At 43.0% G+C, this 12,031-nt stretch overlaps 1 protein-coding gene across 50 annotated transcripts in view; it reads right to left on the minus strand.

Annotated features, from left to right (window-relative positions):
• TRDN (triadin) overlaps window positions 1-12,031 on the minus strand; it is a 1,596,486-nt gene that overhangs the window by 863,943 nt on the left and 720,512 nt on the right. For 47 of the 50 annotated variants that reach the window (XM_069607588.1, XM_069607568.1, XM_069607599.1 and 44 more), the window contains one exon: window positions 6,086-6,136. The exons of the other annotated variants lie outside the window; for them this stretch is intronic. In XM_069607588.1, the coding sequence (XP_069463689.1) occupies window positions 6,086-6,136 (51 nt within the window). The remainder of the gene's footprint in view (window positions 1-6,085; window positions 6,137-12,031) is intronic. 50 annotated transcript variants of the gene reach the window in all.

The following is a 12,031-nucleotide window of genomic DNA, read 5'->3' on the forward strand; positions in this document are numbered from 1 at the left end:
AGATCATCCTAATGACTGCTGCTAGCACAGTGGGGGTGCTCTTATCCAGCTCCAGGAGGGCAGAGAGTGTGTAATTGTGTTTGACCCCAGAGCTTTACATTGCCCAGAGAGGAACTACTCTACTGTAGAGAGACAGAGCTGTTGGCATGTTTTTGGGCTGTCAGCCACTTTAAATTCTTTGCCATTCGCCTTGAAGACTGATCACAAACCATTGGTTCATGCATTTTGTGGGAAAAATGTGGGGGTATCCCAGAGGATAAATTGTTGGGCTCTAGCCATCCAAGAGGATAATTTCTCTGTGGTCTATGTCCCAGGCTCAAGGAATGCAGTGGCAGATTGCCTTTCCCGTCTTCCCTTTGAAGGGGTGGGGATTTGTGGGCAGGGGTGTAACATGATCGAAGTTGTTGGTCAGAATGAAGTGTTGGACTTGGCCCTGATGCCTTGAGCTGAGTGAGGCAAATGCAGAGATGACTAAGGTTCACCAGTTAATAGGGGCCAGTTGGCCCAAAAAGGCTGCAGGTGTTTGTGAACAGTTCAAACAGGTCAAAAAGAATGTGTGGATGGATGGTGAAGTTTTGTGCGGAGGTGAGGAAATCGATCCCTTGAAGGGGATGAGGAGTTTCATTCTCAACATCTCCCACACAGGAAATCTAGAAATGAATATGACTAAGAAGAGAATAAGACATATTGGTGGCCGAGTGTGGATGCTGAGGTGGAGCATCTAGTTAGGCACTGTGTACAATATGCATCTAGTGACAAGCTGCCATGTGGTTGAGAAACCTCCATTGTGTCCCATGAAATCCCCGATGAAGTTCTGAGAGCTGGATATAAATGGCCCTTTACCCAAGTGTTATCAAGGGAAATAAGGAATGTTCGTACTCATGGACTACTGTTCCAAGTGGCCCTGTGTGGGGTGGTCAGATGACGCCATAGTGTGGAAGGGTTTCCATCCATCCTGTTCACCGACAATGGCGTGCAATTCAAGTCCGATATGTGGCGGAATATTTGAGGGGGAGTGCCGTTCGTCATGAGACTACAGCCTTGTATTGTCCATGCCAAAATGGATTGGTTCAGCATTTCAATAGAGTGCTGAAAGGGACGCTTCAGCTTGGCAACCTTTCCAACTTGGATGTTGAGAGTTTGATACCTGATAAGCTCTGGGCTTATAGGATCACTCCCCATTCCACTACGGGAGCAATATCCTTTGTGGCATTGAGGGGCAGAAAACTGGTTGAGGATCTGACTATGGAATGACTAGGGACCTCTGGTGGTCCAGCTAAGGTGATTAGGGAGGAGCTTATCAGTAGGGCAGAAATGTGCCAGGAAAGGTACAAGCGGTGGTATGACAGTAGGACATGTGTGAATACAGAGCCATTTGAGGTTGGTGGCTTTGTCAGGGTGAGGAACCCAAGAGTGAGAGGTGTGGGTACTCCTTATCTGTCTGCTGCCAGGAACATTTGCAAGGTCATGGGCACTGTGTTGGAGTTGCCATGATGTGGAGTCTAAGCCAGCTGTTGAGTGTCTCTAGGCCTGATTCACAGAAGTGTTTTATAATGGTGCAATCCCATAGGGAAAAGCTCAGTGAATCAGGCCCATGAGATGGAGCGCAGTGTGCGTGATTGTAGTTGAGTTGTGCACCAGAAGGTATTTCAAAAGTTGCCCAGCGGTGGTAGCTGGGGGGGTGTGATAGGTACAGACGTATCTGTGGGGTCTCAGGAAGGATGTGAGAGGATGCCTGTTGTGGGTGTGAAGAGTGGTGACCCCTCAGTTCGAAGTGAGAATGGTAGCGGTGACTCCTCAATTCGAGGTTGTGATGATGTTCCAAGTAAAGGTGTAGGTGACGTGGAGGGGGAAATGGTGAGCAGCTCTGAAGAAGGGTACTCCGGATATGCAGGTTGAGGTCAGCCTGCAGAAGAGTGGTGGACTGCAAGCCGAATAAGGAGATCTTGTGCATGGTGCACGTGCGCGACAACCACCTGTCAAATTCAAGGACTACGTGTTAAGTTTGTTTAGTTAAGAGAGAAGGTGTGTAGCAGGATCTATAGCCACAGGCTCATGCCTCTTGTGGCATCATGGGCGCCTGTCGTGTGCCCCGTGCAACGGGTCACGCAGGAGCATCCTGTGAATATTGCTGTGTGATGCTCTCCACGGAGGACCCGAGAGGCGGTTACCATCGTGTCCAGGAACGTGCGGTTCCCATGTAGGGGGTAGGCTTGTATGAATAAAGCCTTTCCACTTACCTGTGTGTCTCTTGCTCTTCCCTGTGTTTTCCTTTTCCTGGTCGTGTCATAGAGCACAACAAAATGCAGTCTTAAGGTTTGAATTCCTATCAGTTGTCAAGCATGTTTTAGATTGTGCAGGTGCAGTTTTTTCCAGGACACAATCTGCTTGCCTGGACTTTAAGTCATCCTCAGAATGCGGGTGAAGGTATTTTATCTCTGGTCGAAGTCACTGGTTACAGACACATGCAGTGCTATTTACCTTCCATTTTTCTCGCGACTATCACCCACATTTTGAGCAGGGTGTTAAATGTTGCAGAAGTGGGAAAACACATGCACACAATGTTTCCAGGGATTTCTTCACACGTAGATTATTTCTAAAGAAAGTCTCCACTATGCGTAAAATCGGCTCCATGTGTTTCCCCTGCTCTGTGCAGGGAATTGTAGTAGGTCTCCACTGGACCGGCATGCAGATGCCAGAGGGGACATTAGCAAGCTGAGTAACAAGGATCAATTGTAATGTGTTTGATGGCGACGACAATTACTGATTTCTGCTGGCTGCCCACGTGAGCATGATTCATGAGAATCCTTCAGAATGTTCCCTGACTGTGGATGCACTACTTGGGATTCTTTCCTTTGTTGGGTGTCCTGACCCACATTTGAGTTATCATGCTGCAACATTTGGTGCTGTGGGCTTAGAAAATCCAAGATGGCCAAAAAGCCCACATGTACGCCAGAATAGGAAAACTGTGCAGTACTGGCATGGAAAACATCATGATGGCCAGAACTTCCCAGAAAATGCACATGGAAATGCATGAAGAATAGGCTGCCACCCATTTTTGCCTAGGTTGTGAGCACAGGAGGGCACTGCCTAAAACCACCATTGGGCTACCCACACAGTAGCCTGAAACCATTGGGAATGGCAATGCTGATTGCCAAAAGCAACCTAGAACTGTGGGGAATTCATTTTCTTAAATCCCAAAAATGGTTGCATTACCAGTACTCACCACTATCAGAAAGCCGGCGTTTTAAAACCACCAGACTTTTGTGTAAAACTGAACAAATGAAACAAAACCAGACCAAGGAAAGACTTGCTAGGAGGTGGATACGATGTAAAACTATACTCTGAAATGACTTGAAGGAAGTAATTATTTAATGTGTATGTAAAAATCGTAATAGACTTAAACTGGGGGACAAAAATTGACATTTAGCTGAAACCTGGCTTAATGAAACTGAATTCTGCCTGACATCTACCCCCACAGGAGTTAAAACCTGCTCAGCCACTCTTCCCCTTGCCAAAAGGAGTTGTCACCTCTGTGATTAGATTAGGGGTGGAGCAGCTACAGGGAGTTGAACAAACACCTGTCCTGGGCCCAGGCAGATGGTTTATTAGGGTGGTCGTAAATGGCTTCCTTTTGAACAAAGCCCTTCCTTGACTCAGGCAGATGGTTTATAGGGGAGGTCGTAAAGTGGCTTCCTCTTGGCAGAAACGGGGAGGGGCAGCCCCTCTGAGGACAGGCTGACCTTAAAGAAAGTGGATAGACTGGTTTCTCCACCATGTGACCTGGGAAGATACACCCCTGTTGGCCAGAATATGATTTTAAGAAAGATGTATAACTCATGGTGCGGACTTGGCAAAATTATCTAAATGATACCATAATTTTTGTGATTTTTCTGCCCACATTTTAAGAGGTTTTAGGACCTGGTGGTATGATCTGGGGGGTTGCTAGCGGAAAATAGGGTTTCACTCCAAATGTCTGCATGTTAAAAATCTGACACTTCATCAATTAATGTCCACACTCCTTGCGCACATGTGTGTAAATTTGGGTAAATGTCCGATATTGCAAAACCAGTTAAAAAGTGCAAAATGTTGCCATTTCTGAATGCAAGCCCCCAGGAAGAGCAGAGATTGAACAGAGTATACCTCATGTGATATGTGATGGGTGCATGTAATTTTAAACAACTGTGTATCTGTGCAATATGTATTTGGGTCAAATATAGATTTGTGGGAAACTGACCAGGGGAGGATCCTCTGACCCATAAAACCTACAGCATCACTCTGACACACATTTCCTTCCCCCAATCCAAGCAGTGCGGAAAGCTTGACCAATGACCAGTTGAGAGAGGGGCCGGCTTAGTGATGCTGCACACACACCCACTTTCAAAAGACATAAAAAGAGCCACTGGAAGCTAGAGAGGGCATTCAAATCCAGTTGCTGCAACGTGCTCTGCCGGACCACACAACATCCAGAAGATACCAGATCCAACACTTAGACTTTAAAACTCCAAAGAACTTGATTCAGAACTCAAAGCAAGGGCCTAAACCCACAAACTGAGAACTCTTCTCAGCAGGCCTCAGCATCCAGCAAACCTAACAGTGGTAGCAGCATCCAGGAGCCATGCAGATCAGCGCTGTGTCCAGAGAAAGCTGTGCAGAAAGATCCAGGAGCTGTGCACAGACGCTGTACCCAGAGATCCAGGAGCCGGGCCAGGAGCAGTGTCAGACCAGACCAGCAGAGCAGAGACCAGACGATGTGCGCAGAGACCGTCCGGGGCAAAACCAGAACCGAAGCCATCTTGACCCGATCCGTGAGACCTAGACCTTCCAAATACATTGTGAGTACATCTAGGACGGTGTGAAACCAAATCTCTTAGTTTCCAGTGATATAATTCAATCTATTTAATCTAAGTAGAACTGCCTCCTAACTGTCACTTGTCAATTCTGCAGCCGCATAGCTGTCACCTGTCATTTTTAAAAGCTGTCACCTGTCATTTTTAAAAGCTGTCACCTGTCAATTTGAGTTACTTTAAATTCGAAAAACGACCTTTACACCATCGTTCGTATCTTTGGAACCGTGTGGGCTAGAAACGTGGTGTAACTTTCCTCTGAAAGCTTATAATCTTAGCTTTCCAAAGAACCTAGAACCGACTTGCTTCTCCTTATACCTTCGCCGTAATCACGATTCATGCACTTGCGAATTTTACCTTGATTTGCGATTTGTTTAAAAATCCAGCCAAGTGTAACCATCAGCAGTCATTTCTTTCCTTGCTAAAAATTTCGTTTGCCTCCTAAGAACCATCCATGAATCATTGCTAGAGTAAGCCTGAACTAATATTAACTAGATACCACTTACCCTGAACCTCCTGAAGGGAATTAAAACCATTTTCAGCATATTTCTCACTTCATTGCCACCACATTCAAAGCACTTGGGCCTGTGTTTTAAAACTCATACCGGTTTTCTCTAAGCTTGCTGGGGGGGAATTGAACTGAATTCTATTTGATTGCATTCCTAAGAACTGTGCGCTCTCATCTTCATCTCCTTACATTGCATAAAGGGGGGGGGGGTGAATTGTCCAAGAAAGTGATTACATTGTCTTTTGCTGAAATCCTATCAAGTTATTTTCTGTACTGCATTTTCATTCCACATTGCATCTATTTGAAACCATAAAAGTATTGTTGCTATCTTATCCATCCTATACCCACTCATCATTGATTATAAAGAAGTGTGCTAGTGCCAGACTATCCATTATTGATTACTGCTCAGATTAAGTGTGATATTCAATTATTAATTTATTATAAAGTGTGATATATATATTGTTTACATTCTCAAATAAACATTTTAAACTTGCAAAACAGAACTACTTCTTGGCTCAGTGGGGTCAGGGGGATTCTAAGAGAGGGGTGTTATATAGGGGTAGTCATCCAGAACTCATGAACTGGACATAAAGATATATCAATAAGGGTTTCCATTCAGTATCCCAGACTAGGCATTGGCTTAGCTGTAGTGTTGAATTGAATCCTCTTACACCATGGACTCTTCCTCCCAATGAAGATTGAGCTTCATGTGTTGCACACTCTGATTTACCTTGTTTCTTTGCAGCTGCTGGAGCTTCTTTTGGTTTTGGCTTCGACAGTACTTGAATATAAAAAGATATATATTTGTTTTAATGAATTGCCAGACACTTTTGAATACACAAGGCATAGGGAAGATAATCATTCAGGGGATTGCAGCAGACAACATGACAACATATGCACATCATAGTAGTTCAACATAGTTAAGGGGAAGCATGTGTAAAAAGACTTCCTCCAGCATTGTTTTCTCTCACTCAATGGATTTGGATATCATTTTTTTAAAAATGGTGTGTCATGCCCCCACCCCCCTAACTGGAAATTGTGGGAAACATTTGTTATAAGATCTGCCCAGTCACTCGAGTCGCCCTTTGACAGGCTGTTGTCATCGGTTACACAGCACTTTCTACAACGGTGAACACAGAACATTTCAGTTGGTGCCCATGCCTGTGTGCATCTATTTCTGCTGCACTATGCATAGACACTGTGCCAGCCTGGGGGGGCTTATGTGAGGCTTCTACAGCTTGGCCCTCGTTTTGGTTTTGGTTTTTGGACTGTGTTGCTTTGAGGGATTGCCTCCAATGTCGGGGCGGTGGGGGGGGGATTATTTGACCTGCAACAATCTTCATGTTGCTTTTGCTTCTTTTTCTATCTCGGTTAATGACTTGTAAGATATTGGGAATTTACATTCTCAGCTGCATCACATCTCTTTTTTTGCCCTTCATCTTGGCAAAGATGTAGTGATCCAGGCAAAACTATTAGGCCTTCTCTTACAGCAAATAACAGCATGCGCTGCTGGAAGCTGAAGTCCATCACATCTGTAGAGCCAAGTTCCCAGCCCCTGTTCTACAGATTAACGCATGGTAATCATTCTATTATTTGTCTGGATGTTTCACTTGCTGTTATTTCAGGGAACTGTCTGTTGAGAAGGGCATGGGCCGAGGTGGACTTTTGTGTTAAGATAGTGCTCAATGCTCAACTCTGTCTTTGTCAGTCTCATCTTAAAATGTTACTCTACTAGAAGGAGGATAAAGACCATCATTCCAATGTGGTCACTAGAAAAGGAAGTACTTCTTGATCTGGAATGATGGTAAACTCAAAAGTATTTCTTAAAGACTATAATCCCAATATTGCCACTAGCAAAGGAAGCACTTCAGGATTTAGACTGATGGTTAACTCTAGAGTACTTCTGAAAAACCGTAATCTCAGTATGGTCTCTGGCCAAGCAAGTACTTCTGGATCTAGACAGATCACAAACTCTAGTGTTATTCCCAAAGACCATAATCACAATGTGGTCTCTAGCCAAGGAACCACTTCCGGATCGGGCTGATGGTAAACTCAAGACTACTTATTAAAGACTATATTCCCAATATGGCCACTGGCCTAGCATGTACTTGCAGATATGGACATATGGTAATCTCAAGAGTTTTTCTTAAAGACCATAATCCCATTATGGTTTCTAGCCAAGGAAGCACTTCTGGTTTTGCACCGATGGTAAACTCAAGAGTACTTATTAAAGACCATAATCCCATTATGGTCACTGTTCAAGCAAATACCTTCGGATGAGGACTGATGGTAAACTCAAGAGTACTTCTTTAAAACCATAATCATAATCTGATCTCTAGCCAAGTAAGCATCAGGATCTGAACTGCTGGTAAACTCAAGAACACTTCTTAAAGACCATAATTCCGGTATGGCCTCTTGCCAATCAGGTACATCCGGATCTGGACTGATGGTAAATTTAAGACTGTTTCAGAGTACTTCTTAAAGAGATAATCCCAATGTGGTTCCTAGTCAAGGAAGCACTTCAGGATCTGGCCTGATGGTTATCTCAAGAGTACTTATTAAACACCATATTTCTAGTATGGTCGCTGTCCAAGCAAGTACTTTTGGATATGGACAGATGGTAATCTCAAGAGTACTTCTTAAAGACCATAATCCCAATGTGGTCTCTATCCAAGGAAGCATATTAGGATATAGACTAATGGCAAACTCAAGGGTTTTTCTTTAAGAGCATAATCATTATGTGTCCTCTAGCCAAGGAAGCACATCCGAAATGATGGTAACTGACTCAAGAGTACTCCTTAATAATACTTAAACCTAAAGACTCTGTGGCAAACGGTATCGACTTCTGTGCAGTCCATGCTTAGGGTTACGTAAATCTACACCAATAGTAAACACTGGGTGTAACACATCCTTTCTGTTGTGTCTGTTTCTCTGCAGAACACTAAAGGAGAGAAACTACAAAAAAGAAAAAAAGGTAAAACTCAGGAAATAATTCCCTGAGAATGCAAGATTTGAGGTAGGTTTTTCCCAAGGATAACTCAGCCTTTCTGCTATGCAACTGAAGCCAGAAATCCATGTTATTGTGAAGGTGGCTACAACAAATGACTATCCATTGCTTCTTCTGGGTCTGCTCAAAGTGGCAATAATGTGAACTTTTGTTAATGCACTGCAAAACAATGAACATACACGTGATGCAATCCCATGTCCTCTGTTTAAGAATGTATGCTCATATGAATGGATTAAAATCATAAAATGGAAGAAACATATTTTTCAATGATGGCATATTTATAATGATTGGAACATTAGAATTCATTAATGTATTTGGATGCATTTTTGTGAATGTGTTCATGTATAATCTGAAAAGAGATTGTTTACTGACACATATTTGTATTGCTTGGAGACCCAGCTCGAAAGCAGGGGAGCACTTTACAATGTGAGGGTGCCAGTGTGTGTTTTGACATTTTACACAGTAGTGCAGTACTGTTGGTAGAGGAAGGGTAGTATTTGGAATCATCTGGCAGGTATTTGTGAAAAAGCCACATTGTGAAGGTTTTGCTGAATTCCAAGATGGTGGGGGCATTTTGAACCTCTGCCGGGATTGTGTTCCGGAAGGTGGGTGTGGCAGGCGAAGGCCTGCATGCAATCCTTCTCTTTAGAGGCTCGCTTAGACTCCATACTTTTGATAGTTTTGTTACATGCTACATATTAAATTGTATGTTAAAGGGTAGGGTCAATGAGAAGAATGAGCCTCTTAATGCACTGTCTTAAAAGTATAAATTGATGGCTTCATTGATTGAATCGTTTGTGCTTCTAAATTATATGTGAAACGTTATTGAGTTACATACGTACTAACTACAGGTTTTTGACCTAGAACTAAAAATGGTGCTTCAGTCTATTGAGATTCATCAAAAGTGCCACAGCAGTTTCCGTCCTCTGAGCATCAGAGCATAAATAGACGAGAATAAAACACAACAAACGCTGATATAAATGACATCAGGATCCATTGAACCAATGCACAAGTTCCATATGTAGGAGTGGGCTCAAAGCAATACATTAGCATAATCAACACTGTCTGTGTGTAGTTCGGAATCATGCTGCCTTTCCCTGCTTTTAATTACATGTGTTTCCAAAGCTCTTTTTTTAGTATGAAAAGTGTTTCAAATGCTAGACCCGATCAGTTTCACAAAGAATTGTGTGGATAGGTGATGGGGGCCACATAGGCTGGAATATTTTGCTACAATAGGACTGGCTTGAATGTTAGCCTGTTGCAATATTGTGAGCCAAAACAGTTAATCAGTGAACTGATCAGGTAGTGGGTTGCCATGTTCTGGTACAGGCTAGTCATTCAGTTAGGACACCCATGTCCTCACGGCACCTGCTATAACTGCAAGTGCTGCATTTTGGCAAACCTTCCAGCTGCATTTAAGCGGTTAGGTCCTAATGATATGATCTCAACGTCAATCATCCCAAATCAAGCAGATGACCCTGAAACAGCAGCATCTTCCAGTGACATCTGTCCAGGTCCACCATACACACATGTGTATAGAAGCAAAGCTTTGAGAAAGAGAGACCCTGGATGAAAATGGTAAAATATCCAGGTGTATGGATGTGTTGGAATCTGGTAATGACACACTACAAGGTATAGGTTCCCCGCCTGACATATTGACCCGTTCTTTGGGTGATAAACTTGAATCGAGCAAGATTGAGAGCCACCTTGATAAGTTGAGGAGCGGGTTCGAGGTCCTCTGGTCAAGACACGTTCAGAGACTTAGCGCTCCATCCTTATTCGGAGAGTCGAATTTCTGACGTTATTGCATTAAAGCCCACACAGTTTCCACTCAGCGAAGAATGGATAAATCTATGCAATTTTCAACCATGTATGTCTCTCGAAGCACTTCTGAAAACACATAGAGTTTGGACTTCCTTGATTTACATGTGAAACCTACAGGGATTCTGCAAACCTTTAACTGCTGTACCTGTACCTGATCTGAGGTGAAAGAGTGCCAACATTCTGAAAATGCAATAGCACATTCCTAAAAGTAGCTTTAGCTGTCTAACAGCTTAAAACCATTAGGACTAGAAGTCTTTGTACATTGTGTTGTTGAACTATAGATTGGAGTTTATGGAAAATGAGCCACCTATATGTGGTCTTGCAACATATGGTTATCAATGGTTCAACCACTGCGCATAGACCATTAAGCAATCCTTTCTTTTCTTAATCTATAGTCTTATCAATAGGTATTGGTATTTGTTCCAAAATTGGTTGAACCAATAACCTGTTTGTTGTCTTACCTTTTGTTAGGCTCATTGAAGGACTCTGGGTCTGGATTGGTAAACCTTTCAACAACGACATTCATGGGTTGAATGTGAGATGAATATTTTTTGTGGTTGCACATCTGAGTAGCAGTGCCCCAACCCTCAGTGTTTGAGGGGGAAGCTTTCTTCTTTTTTGGGTATCAATGCTTTCAAGAATGATTCCAACAACTAGAAGCTATGGCATTATGACCACATGGGCCATAATTCCCCTAACTTAGAGGAGTCAGTCACATGTTGTTCTATCATAGATCTTCTAATACTATTTTTGGATGCACTGGGGACTATCCCCTTATCTCTAGATTGTATATTAAAGGTTAGGTATTTCAGATGAAATGTTGACATTCAGTGCTTTTGTAGGCAGGATGTGTAGTGGAGTCAGAAAAATGACAATCTCAAGAACTTGTTAGCAAAAGTTGGCGGTGTCAAGTAAATGAAAAGGGTCAAATGGCAAAAAACATATGACCTGAGATGGTGCCTCCATTACAAGGTCTGAAAGAGCTATGTACACTTTTACCTCATAAAATATTGTGTTCATTTTATTCAATGACAACAGTGGCAACATATCAACAAATATAGTAGAGAATAGCTGTTACACGTGGCTTAACTAGCATGGATTTTGGGATTTGGTACAATAGTGGTTCTCCCTTCAGGTGCTAGTATTACCAGAGAGTTAGGTGAGCTCACTCTGGAACAGGCCACGTAAAAATGCCCATGCAAGAAGGAGTCTTCCCTTAGGTCAATCCCTGCTATCTTTAAAGTCTGCCCCTCAGATTTTTTGATGGTCATGGTGAAAAAAACCTTTAAGGGGAACTGGAGTATTTTGAATTCAAACAGATATTCTCAAGGTATAAGAGTTGTTTGTGATATAAACACAGACTCTAATGGCCACAACTGGTCAATGGTCGTCACAACCTAAAGACACTGAAAGACTCTTCCTAACAAAGATGTCTAAATCATAACCGGCATGACAGTACTGGTCCTCACAGGAGATAAAGCCGATGCTTATGAAAACATCTCGGTCCTCATTGAAAGTATGTGAATGAAAGACTGCCAAGGCCTCAGCCACTATTACCCTGGACTCGCCACCCCTCTATTTACCTGACCACGGACCACAGGGCTTGTTACATAAAGAGAAAATGGCCTCTGTATTGAGCCCTGCCTTCCATTTCCATAGGGACTCTCTTAAGGTTTATTTTATTTTTTTAAATGTCAAAACACGGTTCAGAAGCTCGATATGGCTAATTATTGGAAACAGAAACATTTCTATCAGCACTACGGTTAGAAAACCTGCCGTGCTAATGTCAGTGATCACCTGCTCCCTGGCCTCTCTCGGTTGCGAAAGGAATACTACCAACCGCTG

The sequence above is a fragment of the Ambystoma mexicanum genome, chromosome 4q (genome assembly GCF_040938575.1).
Source record: "Ambystoma mexicanum isolate Mex_15411 chromosome 4q, UKY_AmexF1_1, whole genome shotgun sequence".
NCBI classification, from domain to species: Eukaryota; Metazoa; Chordata; class Amphibia; order Caudata; family Ambystomatidae; genus Ambystoma; species Ambystoma mexicanum.